The sequence below is a fragment of the Neomonachus schauinslandi genome, chromosome 11, assembly GCF_002201575.2.
Source record: "Neomonachus schauinslandi chromosome 11, ASM220157v2, whole genome shotgun sequence".
Classification (NCBI taxonomy): domain Eukaryota; kingdom Metazoa; phylum Chordata; class Mammalia; order Carnivora; family Phocidae; genus Neomonachus; species Neomonachus schauinslandi.
The window spans coordinates 62,493,983-62,512,533 of record NC_058413.1 but is presented as its reverse complement, the minus strand read 5'-3'; the positions used below and the strand labels follow the sequence as shown (position 1 = coordinate 62,512,533).

Sequence of the window (18,551 nt, the reverse complement as noted above, 5' to 3'; positions counted from 1 at the left end):
CAGGCTTTTCTTATAGGAAATACTGGGGGACAGAGTCAAGGTACTGATACTATAAAGAAGAAAACATACAAATCTCAGAAGTGGGACATTCTGTAACACAATGGTCTGAATTCTTCAAAAAAGTCAATGTGGTGAAAAAGAAAAGGTAAAGTTCTAGGGAAAAAAACCCCAAGAAACACAATGAAACACCATGGATGAAACTTAAATCCTGCTTAAACGTCATCAACAATTATAAGACAATCTAGGGCAAGTAGAAAAATTTGAGTATTAGATGATGTTGGACAACGACTGTTATTTTTCTTTGGTATGATAATGATGCAATTACATAGAAGAAAAAGCCCTTACTTTAAGGAAACTCAGGTTAAAGTATTTGGGAGTGAAATGTCATATCTCTAGCTTATCTTTAAACAGTTCATCAAAAACAACTATGTATCTATCTATACAGATACAGTAAAAGCAAATACACACATATACAAAAGGCAAAGTGTTAAAAATGATTCAATCTAAGTGGTATGTATAGATGTTATATCATTTTACTATTCTTCCAACCTTTCTTTATTTGTAAATTTTCTAAAATAAAAAGTTGGAGACAGGGGAGAGAGCCAAAAAGTCCGTAGTAAGAAAGCAAAGATGGGTGTAATAATCAACAGCCCCAAAAGATTAGCACTAAATAGAAGGTGTGCATCACTTTCTGAGATTAAAGAAGCTGTGGATGAGTACAGACAAGTGGGTAGCTGAGGGAATACCAATGATCTCAATCTTCTTTTTTTTTTTTTTAAATTTTATTTATTTATTTGACAGAGACACAGCAAGAGAGGGAACACAAGCAGGGGGAGCGGGAGAGGGAGAAGCAGGCTTCCCGCCGAGCAGGGAGCCTGATGCGGGACTCGATCCTGGGACTCCAGGATCATGACTTGAGTCGAAGGCAGACGCTTAACGACTGAGCCACCCAGGCGCCCGATCTCAATCTTCTCCATGATGCATGAGGCAAGGAGAGTAGTATAGGTTGGAGGTATGAAGAGTAAAGATTTGGAATAGCTGCTGTGGCAAATGGCAAGACATAAAAGATTTTATATTTTACATATGTAAAAGATTTCACAGGGTGCAGCTTAGATGCTGCTAAGGAGAGTCTAGACACTTGTTTTTGCTCCTCTAAGCTCTTCAAGCTTATCTCCTATCATAGAGCTTACCAGATGCTTACTGTTTACACTACTAGACCATGAGTTTCTTGAAGGAATGGGCTTGACTTTCATTTTTGAGTTCCTAGTACCTAGCCCAGTGCCTGGTATGCAGTAACCATTCAATAATTACTTACTAAATAAAATAATGACAGTTTCACATTTAACTCTAAACAGTAAGTATTTATTGACCTTTCTTGTCCCCAGCCCATAGATGTTGCTGGGTTAATTGATTCTCTACCACGCTCCCATAGCAACATAAATGTTTTAGTACCCATTAAAAACCTCTATCATACATTTACTGCATTGTACTGAAACTGTCTATTATGTCTGTCTTACCCAGCAGACTAAAATCTTTTGAGATTACGGATCTTGTAGCTTTGTATCACAAACTCAGTACAGTAGTTGGCCCTAATACATAGCAGGCATTTTCTGAGCTGAGCAGAACAATTAAGACTTTAAGTTTTGGTTTGCAAAAGCTTTATTTCTGAATGTACATGTGATCTTAACAAATACTTTTTAACAAGCAAAATTAACAATATTACTAAAGGACAATCAACAATAAGATAAAGTGCCAAAGTATTTGAACAAGGGTATTCTGGATAAAACACTGGGAAAAATAACAGCTTTACATTTTAAAAAACACAACAGTGCCTATTTTCTATTTGCTTCTGTTCGAGTTTTCAAAATTCAAGATTGCTTTCCGTACTACAGGAGGCAAAAATTTCTAAACAGACTTACCTTTAAAAGCTTAGCAATTGGGTTCAGGTTGACTTTTTATGAAAATAATTCAGGAGACCAATTGCTTTTAGTCTCAGGCACGGAAGGTGGCCAATTTTCTGAAAATGGAAAGCAACACGGGACTTCTGAACAAGAATCAAGTCCCAAAACTGACTCTTTGGATAGCCAGCCTGAACTTGTTGTTCGTTTGACACATTTCAGTTTTTTTCTCGGTAACTCTTTTTTATCAGGACAATCACAGGCAGCAGAGCATTTCCTTAGACCCACGGCTTGGAATCTAAGCATTTCTGAAGGAAATACTTTTTTTGTGGTAGGGGGGACCCACTCATTATCAGTTTCAGGACACTCAGCAATAGGACTATTGTTGAAAATCTCTGGTTGTGTAATACCAGATTTAATAGGGCTTCTGAATTTCTGGCTGGGTGTCTTTACATTGTTTGGACAGCTAGGAATGGCTTGCTGTGCATCATTTTCAGAGGAAATCCTTTTTTTAGAGTTAACATCAAGCTCCGAATAAAAGGCAAGTAAATTTTTGAAAGCTCCTTTCATCCCATGAGTTGTTTGGTGGAATCCTGCAACTGGAGTTGACTGTGAACATGGAACAAAGTCTTGGCTATCTCCAAAATCATATTCTGAATCTGCCTGAAAATGAGGTGGAGAAGAACATGTTCTTGGACACACAGAGGCAGATATGCTTTGCAAAGATAACTTTTGTGAGAACTGGCTGGAATTCTCAGGAAGTGATCTCAGTGAGAAGTCTGATTCTGTATGATGACTTTCTGTCAAAGATTTTCCCCACTGTAACAAAATATCCAGTGACTTTTTGGTAGTTTCTGTTGTAATGTCCATTTCTTTAGCACTATCATCAAAGAGATCAGCAGAAGCATTGTAGCTACCTTCATGACCAGTAGAATAGTTCTGTGTTAAGTTATTGTTGATATGTCCACAAGGCATTTCTTTCAGTGTATTTGTACTTCTATTTGGACTACTGCAAAGTGCTTCTAAAGGATATGTAAGTTTCCTGCAGACTGTATAACTGTCACCTTGGTTCTTTGGCCACCTACAATGTTGTTTATTTTCTAAGTTGCAAAGGTCAGAAATACTATTATATCTCCTTGAACACAAAGTTACCAACTTTTCACTCATTTCTGAAAGTGATTTTCCTCTACATCTTTTGAAATATTTGCTATTGAGATAAGAATGGTCACTCTCTGAAGTATTGCACTTAAGTGAAATTTCAGCCCTATGGGGTGGAATTCTGGTAGACTTAAGAGTACCTGTTGTTCCTAAACACTTTGAAGATGGAAACAGAGCTGACAGATAAGCATTTGGTGGAAAATATTCAGAAATATCACTTCCATTACTACTTATAGAGACAGCCTCTGCTGTGTTATTTGACTGTGACTCCTTCTGAACACTAGGACTTGGATTTGCTTCACAGCGGGAAAGGAAGTTATCTTTGCTACAGCTTGCTTTGACAGTTGCTTGAGATGATCTTAAAGCTATAGGCAGTGCATGCACGGCTCCAGTAGTTCTCTGGGAAGTCACAGATAACCTGCTGTGGTCTGCATGTAATCTATCAATGTCATTATCTAGATGACATTTCCTACTACTGGCATGTGTCTGGGTTATAGCAATTTCACTTTCAATAACTGCCAGAAACTCATTCAGGCTTTCAGAGAATGGCAGATCATCCCAAATCTCAGGATCACAGTTCTGGGAACCACCAGCTAACTCTTCAAGTCTGAGTGATGAAGGTGGACAACATGTAGATCTCTCCTGAAGGCTATTGGGGTTATCTAAATCATGATACTGGTGACATGTTAGCTCCCGTGGGGAGAAATTTTTAATTTCCACTGCACTGTGGAAGGATTTTTTATTACTTGACTCCAGGGGTTCTTGCATTTTCAAAGGGAAAAAATTAGAGTCAGTAACTCTGATTTCCTGACTGCTATGGACTGCAGTGGGCTGATAAGCTTGTAAGCCAAATTCTTCACCCAACTTCTGTGCTGTACTCTTTTTATCCATGTATGAAACAAGGCTCCAAGAACCCTGACAGGCATCGTGGCAGCTGCTGGAACCAGTGGCGTCTACAAAAGAGATGCACTTTCTGTTCTGGTAAAGAGTACCAATGGCCTTGCTTTGTTCTGAAGCTGAAAAATCATCATTTGTTACGTGTGGAAGAGTGGAACTGAGTTCAAGTGATGTCTGCCAGAATCTTGAAAATTTGTCTCTGCTATGGCACTTGAAAAAACAAGAACTGCTGTCAGGGCCACAGATGTTGCTGAGATCACTATTTGTGTGTTCTGAAGCAAGTAAGTGGCTATTTGATGCCTGGGAGCCACCATCAAGTTTCCTGAAATCAGAAATCTGCAAAAGCTGATGGAAGTAGTCAATGACAGTGAAGCCTGTAATACCTGGGTCTGGTAGAACAATCTGGCAAGCGACTAACGCTTTAACTTCTCTCCTGTGGTCAGAGCATTGCTTTAAGAAGTTATTGGAATCTGAACCTTGTCCATGTCGGTTTCCAAAATTCTGTAAAAGTAAATGAATTTAAATGAGAACAAAAATTTCTTCCTTTGACTCAAAGGTGAAACAAGGATGTAACATTAAAATAGACACAGTTATAAGTCCTACCCCTATAATTTCAATTCCTAATAGGAGTGTTATAGGCAGAGTAGCATAAGTAATAGAAATAAACCTTGGAATAAAGGTTTTACTAGTGTTGGGGCTTTGGACAAATTATTTAAATTCTCTGAACCTTAGTTCTCTCATGTATAATATAAGGATAAATATGCAGGACTATTGTATTATTAATAACACAAGGAAAACAGCAGTGCTAAGCAAATAGTAGTTGCTCAATAGTACCTACTATTATATTTCTCATTAGATTCCAGAAACTTTGAATGTTTAAGGGAAAGTTTTCACTCATTAAAAAAAAGAAATGAGGGGTGCCTGGGTGGCTCAGTCGTTAAGTATCTGCCTTCTGCTCAGGTCATGATCCCAGGGTCCCAGGATTAAGCCCTGCATCGGGCTCCCTGCTCAGCGGGAAACCTGCTTTTCCTTCACCCTCTTCCCCTGCTTGTGTTCCCTCTCTCTGTCAAAGAAATAAATAAAATCTTAAAAAAAAAAAAAAGAAAGAAATGAACAAAAACCATCCCTAAGATTTTAACAACAAAAAGTTCTGTAGCTCCTGATTTCACTGTTACTTTGAGTTTTTCTCAATGTTCAGCTGTGGAATGCTCTATTCCCTCTTTTGAAACCTTGATTCAAGGGTGGGCAAAATTTCCATTTGTTCCCTTTAGCATAGATAAGACAGAAAACGATTATTCCTTCAGAGTCAGTATATTCTTATAACTTCTACAATCACTTTTGTAATTATTTTTGAAGACCATCCTTCCCACCTGTTCTTAGAGTAACCAATACTCAGATACTTTCCTTTCCATGTTAGTTCTCTCCTCCTTTTACAGATAATAGAATCAAACCGATAAGAGTTGATAAAAGTTTTACTACAGAATTTAAACAAATTTTGGAGAGTGAAATAAACACCAAATATCAAAACAAAATATCTAACTATTCTGACTTTAAAATTAATTTAGATTTTTTAAGCTCTGAAAGCATTTTAACTGGGCTCTTCTGACTTTTGAAAGAGGAAGCTGTCACACATGGTGTTTTAACAGATCACGGTTAGCCTATTTTTACAGTTTAAAGGGCTTCTACAGACTTTCACATTTATGACTCCTAAAGCCTATTCAGAAAATTCAAATTATTTTAGTACAATGGAAACGTTAGCAGAATACTAAAAAGAAAGCTAGTCTCAATTACCGTCACTCCAAAAATAAAGCTTTGTCCAACAAAGCAAATTTCAACTGCTTTAGTTAATAGGTTCCGAACTGCATCACTGTCCAGTGTTTCTGAAATTTCATTAGGATCCTGAATGTACCTTGATTGAAAAGAAAGGTAAAAACGTGAAGACAAAAGCTTTGAAATTTTAACTTGCCATAAAAAAATATAATTAGTTTGAAATGCAGCATAAACCTTTTGAATTACATATGGAAAAAAAAAAAAAAAAGACTATAAAAATAGGCATTTTGCTCCCTCTAGTTTCCCATAGTTTAGAAAGTAAAAAATGATCAAGTGTGTATAAAGTACATGCCTTCCTAGTAATCAGGCCCAGCATTTATTCCAAAAGTGGCAGTAGGAGTAGTAGTGGGATCTCTAGCCCTCAAAGTAGAGGAAGTCTTTCCTCCTTTGGTAATCCAGTTTGCTCTCAACTATAAGGAAATAGAGACTTCTTCTGTCAAGTGACTAGGGGAGGAGAGTAGAAGATGGAAGGGAAGAAAAAGCTTTAATTGCTTATATCATTCTTACATCTCAGGACACCTCAACAGGTCAAACTATGCAGATGAAGTCGCAGTGCAAGTGAGAGAAATGACAAATTTTCAACCTCTGATATGCAAATATTCCCTCAATGGCTTCTTTCATCTTAAGGGACTTTAGCTACTTGAATGCTAACCTCAGTCTGGATAATCCTTTAGTTTGAAACAATTTTACCTTCTTATCTTATATTCCTCTAATCTCGATTAGAGAGTATTGTAAACTGATATTTTTACGACAGCTAAATTGCCCTGAATAAAAGGAGCTTGGTTTGACATCAATCACAATATGTAATCAGGAAATAAATACCTTTCTATTTATTTGATTATCTTTTAAAGGAACTGATGAACTGAGGTCAAGTGATTATCTTTCAACTAAATGCATATTACCTTAAAAACACGTATCTTCAAATTCTACTGATTACTAAAAGAGTAGCTAGGGAAAAAAATGCTTTAAATATTCTTACCTGTGCAAACCAGTGGCTGTAAGACCAAAAAATGCATCTAAGCAGCTTCCAAATACAGTAATGCCAAACAATTTGTTTGATTCTGCAACTTTTAAGGAAAGTTTGTATCTGTAACTGGCATTTTCAGCTTCACCAGTAGAGCCACATTTTGGACAATGAGACCTGGAGGAGTGGAGGAAAAAAAGTATAGAGATGTTCACTAATTTTTTTTTATACTATTGAAAACAAATCTGGAAACATAAAGATTAAAAATAATATTTTGTGTACAAATGTACTTACATAACTTATTCTTAAATGATTTTAGGTCAGCATCTTTTCAATTTCTCTATTCATAACAACTACTTTTACTGACTTAAATTAAGTAGCAGCAAATTGATAGAAAACTGAAGGAGTGCCTGGCTGGCTCAGTTGGTAGAGCATGCGACTCTAGATCTCAGGGTAGTGAGTTTGAGCCCCACACTGGATGTGGCGCCTACTTAAAAAAAGGAAAAAAAATAATGAGGAAAAACTGTGTGCGTGAGAGAGGGAGAGAGAGAGAAAAGAAGAGGGAGAGGGAGGGAGAGAGAGGATAAGGAGGAGGGGATGAAGAAAGATATTCCTATTAGGTAGCTAAATTACCATTAACAAATTGAGGCATATATTAGTGTGGAATTGGGGGGCAAAGTAAACAATGAAATGAGGACCACACCAACAGAAGACCTGATGTTTAATGTATATCTTTTGTTAAGAGAACAATATCTGTTAAGAGAATGATAATCCTGAAACATTTAATATTGATAATACAAAGCACCTAGTTTTCTTTTTCTCACCAGTATAAGAATAACCTGTACTTTCTTAATTCTTTGGAATATGCTGAGAATTTATTAGGTTACCAAAATTAGGTGTGAAACATCTTTTTAAAGTTTTTTTTTTTTTTTAATTTATTTGAGAGAGAGGGAGATAGCGACAGAGATAGTGAGAGAGAGCATGAGCAGGGAGGAGAGGGAGAAGCAGGCTTCCCGCTGAGCAGTGAGCCTGATGTGGGGCTCGATCCCAGGACCCTGGGATCATGATCTGAGCCGAAGGCAGACGCTTAATCGACTGAGCCACCCAGGCACCCCTTTAAAGTTTTTTCTAAGGCAATATATATTTATGGCCAAAGGCTTTCTTGGCAAAAACTACTGTGGTCAACTGTAACTCTACTGTTACGTATGTACTAGTGGTCTGGTCTTGGGACACTTATGAAGTACTTAAACCTTGATTTTCTAATCTATAAAAAAAACGGGGTTGAAGAATAAAATGTGACAAAGTATAAGAAAGAAAATAAAGAGCGGCACCTGGGTGGCTCAGTCAATTGAGCATGGGACTCTTGATTTCAGCTCAGGTTATGATCACTGGGTGGTGAGATCCAGGCCCAGGTCCAGCTCCAGGCTCAGCCCAGAGTCTGAGATTTTCTCTTTCCCTCTCCCTTTGTCCTTCCCACCACTTGTGTGCACACGCTTGCATGCATGTGTGCTCTCTCTCTCTCAATAAACTCTTAAAAAAAAAAAAAAAGTAAGGAAAGGATCTAGTGCAGATCTTGCCAAATTAATAAGTGTCAGTCTGCTTCTTCTTCGGAATTACATTAAATACTGTGATGATTAATGTCATTTCTACCTAGTGTTTCCCTTTCTAGTTGTCTGCAATGTCTTTTAACTCTGATAGTCATCTTTCATGTTAATTTAGCAAACTGACCTCTTAATACATCTTATGGTAATGTTAATCCTAGGACTTTATTCTTCCTTCATGTCCCTAATGATCTGGCTTAAAAATGAGTGGCAAAATGCAAATAGAAAATAATGTTAGAGATAGTTGTGTAATTTTGATTACTGCCAGAAAGCCACTAGGGGGAGCTTAAAATCCATAGCTCACAAGGTGACTATTTTGAACAAAGGTTAATCCTTTGTATAAGTTACTGATTCACCATCACTAGATCCGTGCTAATTATTATTTTTTTTGCCACACTGAAAATGGATCCATGCCAATCCATTCATCTAACCTTACCCTTATGTATTAAGAATGCATTCAGGTCTAATGTAAAGCTCTTAGCAAATCTTAGAAAAATATGTATCAGCATTTTACAGTTTACAAATGTTTTTAAGCAACCCAGGGATTTCTATGCATATTAAAGTTTAAAAAGCTCTAGTCTATTACTCCATACTAACATTTATTTATTTTAATCCAGATTTATTCCTCTTGGATTATACATATTTATTATGTTAAATATTATAATGATAATATAAATATATTAAAGTATATATAAGTTAGTGTGTATGCATTAGTACTAATAAACCTAGTTTTTGTTAGACTACCATTGGTACTCTCTATTTGCAAGATAGTTCATCATTAGCCTTATAGTTCTTACAGTTATCATAAGACATCTTTGAGGGAAAAACTGCAGGCTAGGAATTGAAATCCTGAGATTTGGGTCATAAAATTCACCTCAATTGCTCCATTTGTAAATGGGGGTAAATACCTTGTTTACTTTGTTAAAATAAAGATTCTGATTCATTAAGTTTGGGACAAGGCCCAAGATTCTGCATTTCAAATAAGCTCCCAGATGCTGCTGATACAGCTGTTCTCAGACCACGTTTTGAGAAGCAAGGGTAGAGACAACACATTCAAATCACAGTCCCCTGATTTAACTTCTAGAGGCACCCCTATTTTCCAAAATGTCATTTGTTACGGAATAGCAGTCTTCAAATTTTTTGGTCTCAGGACTCTTTATATTCTTAAAAACTACTGAGAACACCAAAGAGCTTTTGTCTATGTGGCTAATATCTACCTATATTTTTAACTGAATGAGAAATTAAATGAAAATAAGAAGTTAAAATTGAGAAATCTAAAAAAATATTAATTCACTCACATAATAGATCCATTGCATGGTTAACTAAAAAAACTTATTTTTATGAAAAATAACTATGTGGGGCACCTGGGTGGCTCAGTTGTTAAGCGTCTGCTTTCGGCTCAGGTCATGATCCCAGGGTTCTGGGATCGAGTCCCACATGGGGCTCCCTGCTTGGCGGGAAGCCTGGTTCTCCCTCTCCCACTCCCCCTGCTTGTGTTCCTGCTCTCGCTATCTCTTTCTGTCAAATAAATATATAAAATCTTAAAAAAAAAAAAAGAAAAAGAACTATGTGTTCCAAAATAAAAAAATTAGTGTCAAGAGAGTGGCTTTGTTTTATAGTTTGCAAATTTCTTTAAAGTCTGACTTAATAACTACAGCTGGATCCTCATATTTCCTTCTCTGCTCAATCTGTTGTGTACCTAAACAGTTCAGTCAGAGCTCCCTTACCCAGGGCATCTTAAGCTCTGGGAAAGAGAGGGGGCAGTGATGTCATTCTGGATACAAATTCCACTGCTAATGTGAAGGTAATATAGTGATTATGAATGTAGACAGAGGGCAAATTGTTTAGGCTTGAATATGTTTCTTTTTTTTTAAAAAAGATTTTATTTATTTATTTGCCAGAGAGATAGAGAGTACAAGTAGGCAGAGAGGCAGGCAGAGGGAGAAGCAGGCTCCCCGCCCAGTAGGGAGCCCAATGTGGGACTCGATCCCAGGACCACGGGGATCATGACCTGAGCCGAAGGCAGCCGCTTAACCGACTGAGCCACCCAGGCGCCCCTTGAATATGTTTCTGCCACTAACTAGCTAGCTGTGTGATTTGGGACATGTTACTTAACTTTTCTAAGCTTTAATTTTCTCCTTTGAAGGCTAGCATTAACAATAGCCATCACTCATAGGGCTGTTGTATTAAAAGATATGCTTATAAAGCTCCCAGCATAGTGCTTAGCATATGATGAACATTCATTAATGTTATCTATTGTTATTATCAGGCTGAAGAGTCAACAATGGCAATATTGTTCAACAATATTGGAGTGGAGCTCTGAACTCCACCTGTAGGCTTTCCCACATTTTTACATATAAAAGATTCCTCTCCACTGTGAATTCTTAGATGCTGACTTAGATATGAACTGACTGAAGGTCTTCCCAGCGTTATTACACTTGCAAGGCTTCTCTTCTCAATGAATCCTCTGATGCTGAACATGATGAGCACTCCACCTGAAGGACTTCCTATACTCATGACATTTGTAGGGTTTTTCTCCTGTATGAATCCTGATGCTGAATGAGGTTTGAGCTCTGGTTGAAGGTTTTCCCACAGTTGCTGCACTTAAAGGGTTTTTTCCCAGAATGAATTCTCTGGTGGATTATAAGGCATGAGTTATAAATGAAGACTTTGCCACATTCACTGTATTTATGGTCTTCCTTCCCTGTGGGAGTTATCTTATGGGTGACAATCACCTGCCTGAAATGTTTCCCCTGGGCAGGGGACTGCCTCAGTCTCTCCACTTTGGGATCTCTCTGTTGCTGCTCTAAAGTGCCCTCAACTTCAGAGGTAGCTTCAAATGTAGAGGTGCTAGTGGAGAGTTTTTCTGAGAACATCTGTGATTCGACTTCAGTAATGAGTGGTTGTGACGGTGATCCTTTGTCCCCAGACTCTGGGTCATCTTCACTCTCTGGGAAAGGCTGGGTCTCCTGAGAATCACACTTGAGCTAGGCCTCCACACTTGGTGCCTCCTCCTCCCACGGTTCTTCCTGTGCAGGTGCATGTGTAGGACCTGGGACCTGGAGGTGATCAGGCACCACCAGGTCTGTGTGGAACCAAAACTTCCAAGGAGACTTAGAGACTCTCTTCAGGGTCAGCACAAGATGAAGGAAGAGTAGCTAGAGTCTTGTTCGGGGTTTAAGGGTAGAAAAGACAGAGATAGAAACATACACTAACTGCTCTATCTTGCCTCAGAGAGATCTGAACTTGGCAACTCCCCCTATTGCTGTCCCTCTGTCCAGCCTAAAAGCCAGTGCTCTGGCTCCCACAACAGATCATGTGTCCCCTTCCCACCTGTAGTCCTGGTTCATATCAAGTCCTTTCCCTAAACACTCCAGCATAGTTAGTCTCCTTTCCATTCTTGGGATGATGTCTGGAATGGTGAATTTAATCCTTATTTGCTGTTGAGCTGTAGGAAATCTACAGTGTACACACGTATTTCCTCTCTCATGCTTACAGACTTTACTTTTACCTTTTGGAGACCAGGATTATCCGAGAGAAGCACTTCTGACATGAAGGATATATAAAACTGGAATTCTGGAGAGCAAGAACTGAGGCCAGAAGAAATTTTCTTTCTCTATTCATATGTTCTCACCGTGGCCTGCAAAACAAAATAGTCACGGGATGAATGGCAAATCTTTAACTGTATGTATGTAATTCATTTCTCAGGAAAACAACTTAGTCTCCACTGTAAGTGAATAGATGTCTTTTGTGGTAAGTGTCAAGGTATTGGAAAACTCATTTTATTTTTCTGCCTAATTAAAAGTATTAATAGTAAGAAAATAAGATTTAAAACAGAGTAGCTCAAACAGATATTCTGTTTTTGAATAAATGCTGCATCCCTGTAATTCAGGAATGATATCATTTAGCCCTTTTCACATCTTTAGAAGAGGTATAAGAACTTGTTCCTTCTGTTAACAGGAAGGAACTTAAATAAACTTATGTGATTCTTTTAAAGAACCTAAATTGGGTAATGGTTCTTTTAGGCTGAAAAAAAAAATCACTTTATTAGATTTCATTGTATATATTTTTATACAACTTAAAGAAAAAAAAGACAATTCTGATTCTGCAAACAGAAAAATAAAAACATTACATGATCAAAAGAGTACAAAGTGCTTTAAGATCCTTGTATAAAACACTGAGAAGTAAAATAGCAATGTTCTCCTCTTTTTAACTTTCTTTTTAAAAATTCAAATGTTGGTTTATCAAAATTTAAAAAATTGATTAGCTTACCTATAGCATAATATAAATGTTCTGAAATAAAAGTCTCTGTATATGTTCAAGGTAGAACTATATCAATAAATTTTTCATTTGTAAACACATGGCAAAGGTTTCAATTTCTGAAAATGGGTGGAACTGTTTCTGTGACTGCCATCAGCAAAATCAGACAAAACGGAAGTTAGTTTAAAAATCATAAAAGAATCTTTTAGATATAGCTCTTCCTAAGGATGACCATAAATGTAGAAATGTGGTGACTATGGAAGGGAAATCTAAAGTGATACCAATTCTATCAATCAAAACATTTCTGTGAAAATAAAATCTTGCCACCTAAAGCAATAAGATGAAAATTTGCAAAGATGAAACATAAAAGAACGTATATAAACCACTGACCTATGTTATTAAAGGGAACATAGAAAAAAATCAAAAGTCTAATTCTAATTCTTTGTTGTCATCTTTGTTTTGGGACCCTTAGGATACATGACTAGTAAGGTTCTACCATAAGAAGATATGTATTCCAGGGGCGCCTGGGTGGCTCAGTCATAAGCATCTGCCTTTGGCTTAGGTCATAGTCCCAGGGTCCTGGGATTGAGCCCTGCCTCGGGCTCCCTGCTCCATGGGAAGCCTGCTTCTCCCTATCCCCCTGCTTGTGTTCCCTCTCTCGCTCTGTCAAATAATTTAAAAAAAAAAAAAAAAAGATATGTATTCCAAGATTTGGTTGTCATCTAGGTCACATGGCAATCTCTAAGGACAAAGTAGAGGAGGTGAATGGAATACAAGGGGAAGACAGGAAGGCCACAAAATACTGCATTAGTGCTCCTAACCTCAAGTTTCTTTCCAACACAACAAATGATGGAAATGTAGGTCAGCAAAGGCATCTTCCCTCCCTCTACCATCTCCTTTAAAATCCAGTTTGGGGAAGGGTATAACATGGTGGTACACCTACCTATGAGCTTTGGGAGATAAAGTAGGGCAAAGCTCCCTAATGAAAAATGTCGTTTCTTACCGGCTTAAAATTCTGCTATTTAGAATGAAGCCTCAGTTCCTTACAAGGGCGATGAGGCTCTTGGTCATCTAGCCCCACCTTCTTACCTCACCCTATAACACTCTCCTGCTTAATCTCTGCACTTCAATCCATGCTAGCCTTCTTTCTGCTCCTCAAACACATCAATTTCTCTTCTCAGGCTTTTGTGCCTTTCTCTGCCTAGAGTGTTCTTCAAATAGTTGGCTCATTCTCATCCTTCAGTCTATAACTCTAATACAACCCCTCAGAGAGCCCCACTTAATCTCAAGTGGACACACCTTCCTCTTAGTTTTATGACATCACCCATTTTATTCCATCATAGTACTAATCCTGCTTGTGATATATCCAACCATGAAAATGCATATATCATCTTATTTTTGCTTGTTCTACCCCTACTAGTCTGAAAGTTCCGGGGCGCCTAGGTGGCTCAGTCGTTAAGCATCTGCCTTCAGCTCAGGTCATGATCCCAGGGTCCTGGGATCAAGCCCCGCATTAGGCTCCCTGCTCAGTGGGAAGCCTGCTTCTCCCTCTCCCACTCCCCCTGCTTGTGTTCCCTCTCTGTCAAATAAATAAATAAAATCTAAAAAAAAAAAAAAAAAGAAAGTTCCTTGAAGAAAGGGATGTGGTCTATCTTGTGTTCCAGTATATACCCCAGTGCTTAGCACAGGGTATGTTCTTAATCAATATTGACTGAATAAAAAACTATAAGCAGAATTTTGCAATTTAAGAAAAATTTTTATGAGTAGGTATATGCAACGTAATAGGATTTCCTTCCTTTTTAATTTAAAGGTTCCTTTAAAAAGTCTTCCACTATTAACAAAGAGGTCTGACCATTTGTTTTCTTTGTCTAGTCATTTCTATTTGGTTTTATTCTCCTTAATTCCTTTTTTCTTGGTTCTCTCTCTTGTTCTTTATGTGTTAGTAATTTATGCTAAAGAGAACACACAAAAATCATCTGAGTTGCATCCCTTGTTCTCTTCCCTACTCCCCAACACTCCCCTACTACAATATGTTTTACATTTCTCTGCCTTTGCTTCTTCTTCCTCTGTCTAAAATTTTTTCACTTTCCTGGCTAATGCTTATTCTTCTTTAAGAAGTCTTCTTAGAGACCTTCTCCAGGATGCTTTCCCAGGTAAAGGACCCTACTTTTTATTTATTTAATTTTTTTTTAAAGATTTTATTATTTATTTGACATCAAGACACAGACACAGCAAGAGAGGGAACACAAGCAGAGGGAGTGAGAGAGGGAGAAGCAGGCTTCCCATTGAGCAGGGAGCCCAATGCGGAGCTCGATCCCAGGACCCTGGGATTATGACCTGAGCCGAAAGCAGACGCTTAACGACTGAGCCACCCAAGTGCCCCAGGACCCTACTTTTTAATTTGCTACTTATCACATCATATTCAACTTATCTGTTTAATGCTTTCTCCTGGAACCAGAGTAAGATCTTAGAAGGACCATCGCATTATATCCCCAGGGCCAAGCTCAAAAACTGTCCATCTGAACTTCAGCTGTTAACTTCTTTCCTGATTTTCAGTTTGCTTCTTCCTAAGCCAATTTTATCATATACCATAAATATAAAACACAATTTTACCAAATCACAAAATAATCTTATATTTGTATATACATCAGAGGGTACAGAGTAGTTTCATATATAGTACCTTATTTGAAACTTATTTTAATCATTTGCATTATATCCTCATTTCCATTTTCCCCCCTTAATTGCGGTCATATAATGCGCAGAAACTATCTTCTTTAGGGCTCTAAAATAAAATTTTATTTTGTACCACAACTATATGGGCACTTATGTCAAATCATATTCTTCACACAACTGTTATCAAATTCAAACTTTAGGAAATGGATTAAACCTTAAAGATAACTAGGATACTGTGCTAAATGTTGTAGAGGAAACAATGAAAAATAAGATGCTTACTGTCTAATTGGACAGACAGCTCACCAAAAAATGAAAAACACAAGGAGAAATATTTGGGATTATTTTCTATATTAATTGTGCAAGCACTAATGGCGATATTTTTAAGTAAAGGTGGTTAAATTGTCTTTATTTAAGGGTCTATTGCCCTCTAGTGCATCAAATAAGTATGTCTAAAAATACTACAGTATTTACAACTTAATGGCAAATTTGAGAACTAAAATGAAAAAGGTCAGTTAACTATTTTTACTATTTGTGTTTCACCTGGTAAGCTCCAGAAAATGGCAAAAAGTCTTCTCATTAATTGTCTGGAGGACAAAAATCCAGTAAGATCCTTTCAGGCAGTCACTGTTACTCTTTTTGCTGTTTTCACAGTATTTCCTTTATGACACTTGTCATCTAGTTTATCTCTCTACTGCTTGACTTGTAGTGTGGTGAATTCATGTTTGATGGAGAACTGAATGAAGCATCAGGAACAAGTAAATACCAAAGTTATGAAAACCTTATAATGGACTTGGGAACAATTTCATATGTAGTATCTCTTGCAATTTATTTTTCTTCTTGATTTTATTGGGTAGGATGGTGATAAAGCATTAATTTCTTTCAGCTCCATCACACCCAGAAAATCATATTCCAATTCAATTTATCAGTTATCTACTGTGCAGCTGCTAAATACCAGGTATTGGGGATAAGTGATGGGCAAAATGGACAATAATCACATAAAAAATTTAACTGATGTGCCAAATTCTATAAAAGAAATGTACATAACACCATGAGAAAATATAATAAAGGGACTAATCTAGTCTTAGCTGGGAGGAGGGAGAATAGTTAGACAAATACATAATCTTTTTTTGAAAACTATTTTCTCAGAGTTGTCAGATTAAAGGTGATTTTTATTTTCTTTATATGTTTAAAGTATTTTGAAAATGTATTACATTTATACTTTAAAAAATCAATAAATATAAAAATACTAGGTAGAGAACTTAGAAATAACATACAAAGAAAACCTTGGATCCTCTCAGTCCCTCACACATAAAAGTAAAAACAAGGAGGTTGAGATAGAGGGGGAGAAAAATATATGTTGGGATAGGTTGATGGGAACTAACTAGGGCCTCAGTTGGCTTTTGTTTTGAAGTCCCAGAAGATTTCCCAGGAATGTCCAAGAATGAAAAAGACTGACTTAGATTTATTAAAATACGTGTCCAGTATTTAACATGGAATACTTACTTTCTTTCTACTCAAGCTATATGGGGATCTAAACCATATCCAAAGATGCTTTACTAATTTACCATGAAAAATTACAGTCACAGGGAAGGGACACATCTTAAACCCACATTTTCTTTTGGGTATAACTATGTTAAACGAAATTATAAAGAGAAAGTTGCTTGAAAAAGGGGCATTAGGTGAATCGAGTATTTTAATGGAATCAGGCTAATATAGCTGATGTGTTCTTTTCTCACTAGAGATGGTTTTGTCAATGGGCCCAGATACATAACTCATTAATTACCATCCATTTTCATACTAGCCAAGTGGTTCTCAAACTTCAGTGTACATCAAAATCACCAGGAGGGCCTGATAAAATGGATTTCTGGGCCCCAACTTGAGTTTGATTCAGTAAGTCTGGGATGAGGGCCAGAGAATTTGCATGTCTCACAAGTTCCCAGATAATGCTTACGGCGCCCACACTTGAAAATCACTGGCCTAGCTACTGAGGCTGTCTGATGGTAAACAACACTTGTGACTGTGGTTATAGTTAAATCATAAAGCCTGAGAGCATTACAGTCTCTTTCAGATGACTTTATAAATCTTTGCTCTACTTTTTTTTTTTTTAAAGATTTTATTTATTTGACAGAGAGAGAGAGAGAGCACAAGCAGGGGGAGCAGCAGGCAGAGGGAGAAGCAGGCTTCCCGGGGAGCAGCGAGCCCGATGCGGGGCTCGATCTCAGGACCCCGGGATCATGACCTGAGCTGAAGGCAGATGCTTAACCAACTGAGCCAGCCAGGAGCCCCAAATCTTTGCTCTATTATCTGGAGAACTTTTATCTAAACTCCTTCACTACCAATTTCCTGGAAGGCACTTTAATATGAAAAACTATGGGCGCCTGGGTGGCTCAGTTTGGTTAAGCATCTGCTTTCGGCTCAGGTCATGATCCCAGGGTCCTGGGATCGAGTCCCATGTCGGGCTCCCCAGGGAGTTTGCTTCTCCCTCTGCCCCTCCCCCCACTCATTCTCTCCTTCACTCTCGCTCTCGTGCTCTCTCAAATAAATAAATAAAATCTTAAAAAACAAAAACAAAAACCATGCCCCTAAATGCACACACACTGACGTAATTTTTTTCTTCTTTGGGCTAGACTAGAAAATCTAGAATAATTTTTATTAAATGTTAGATCATGCAGAAAAATTTAATTGTTTAACGTTGTTGAGGACATGAATTCCTGTCCTCTTCAAGGTCCTTTTAGCTGCACTAAGAATCAAAATGGCATGAGACAGATTAACAAGAAAATCAAATTTAGTCGCATGCATACATGCAGGGAATCCAGACAGACCTGAAAATTCCAAAGTCAGGCAAAATAAGGTACATACGACATCTCGAACTAAGTAGAAGTGGGTAGGGGCCCAGGACTTCAAGGGAAGGCATGCAATCCTCAGAAAAAATAAAAAAGGGTAAACATTTGGCAAACAAATGTTTGCTGGGCCACTCAGAAACAATGGGAATTAGAGAGGACTTTGATCAAACAGGCCTTGCTGGGTTTCTCCTTTCTACCATACTTTACTATATATCATAATGTAGATCTCTGTGGTGATAGTTCTCTTCTTGGATGAGGTCCTCTATCTAAATTCTTTTTAGGCAGTTATGGGGGGAAGTAAAGAGCTTTTCCCGAATCTGCTGGGTTTTGATTGCTTTTTAATTCAAAATAATCTTCATGCCAGAGTGGCCCATCTTGGGGTGTTCTCTATACTCCCAAAACTGTTCTTGCTGTGCAAGATCTGTCA

General features: G+C 37.6%; 1 protein-coding gene across 1 annotated transcript; it reads right to left on the bottom strand.

Annotated features, from left to right (window-relative positions):
• Window positions 1-1,955: 1,955 nt before the first annotated feature.
• DDIAS (DNA damage induced apoptosis suppressor) lies at window positions 1,956-11,985 on the bottom strand. The gene is made up of 4 exons (XM_021686496.2): window positions 11,860-11,985; window positions 6,763-6,924; window positions 5,745-5,862; window positions 1,956-4,454 (listed from the first exon to the last, which is right to left on the bottom strand). Exons 1-4 carry the CDS (start codon window positions 11,970-11,972, stop codon window positions 1,956-1,958), a joined length of 2,892 nt encoding a protein of 963 aa, XP_021542171.2. The 5' UTR covers window positions 11,973-11,985.
• Between the last annotated feature and the right edge of the window lie 6,566 nt (window positions 11,986-18,551).

What these genes read in the sequence shown, in the direction of transcription:
- DDIAS (XM_021686496.2), bottom strand. Translation starts at nt 11,972, where the DNA reads ATGAATAGAGAAAGAAAATTTCTTCTGGCCTCAGTTCTTGCTCTCCAG. An exon ending in ATAATCCTGGTCTCCAAAAG is followed by an intron (nt 6,925 to 11,859) that starts GTAAAAGTAAAG and finishes CCACTCCTCCAG; the next exon opens with GTCTCATTGTCCAAAATGTG. An exon ending in ACAGCCACTGGTTTGCACAG is followed by an intron (nt 5,863 to 6,762) that starts GTAAGAATATTT and finishes TTTTCAATCAAG; the next exon opens with GTACATTCAGGATCCTAATG.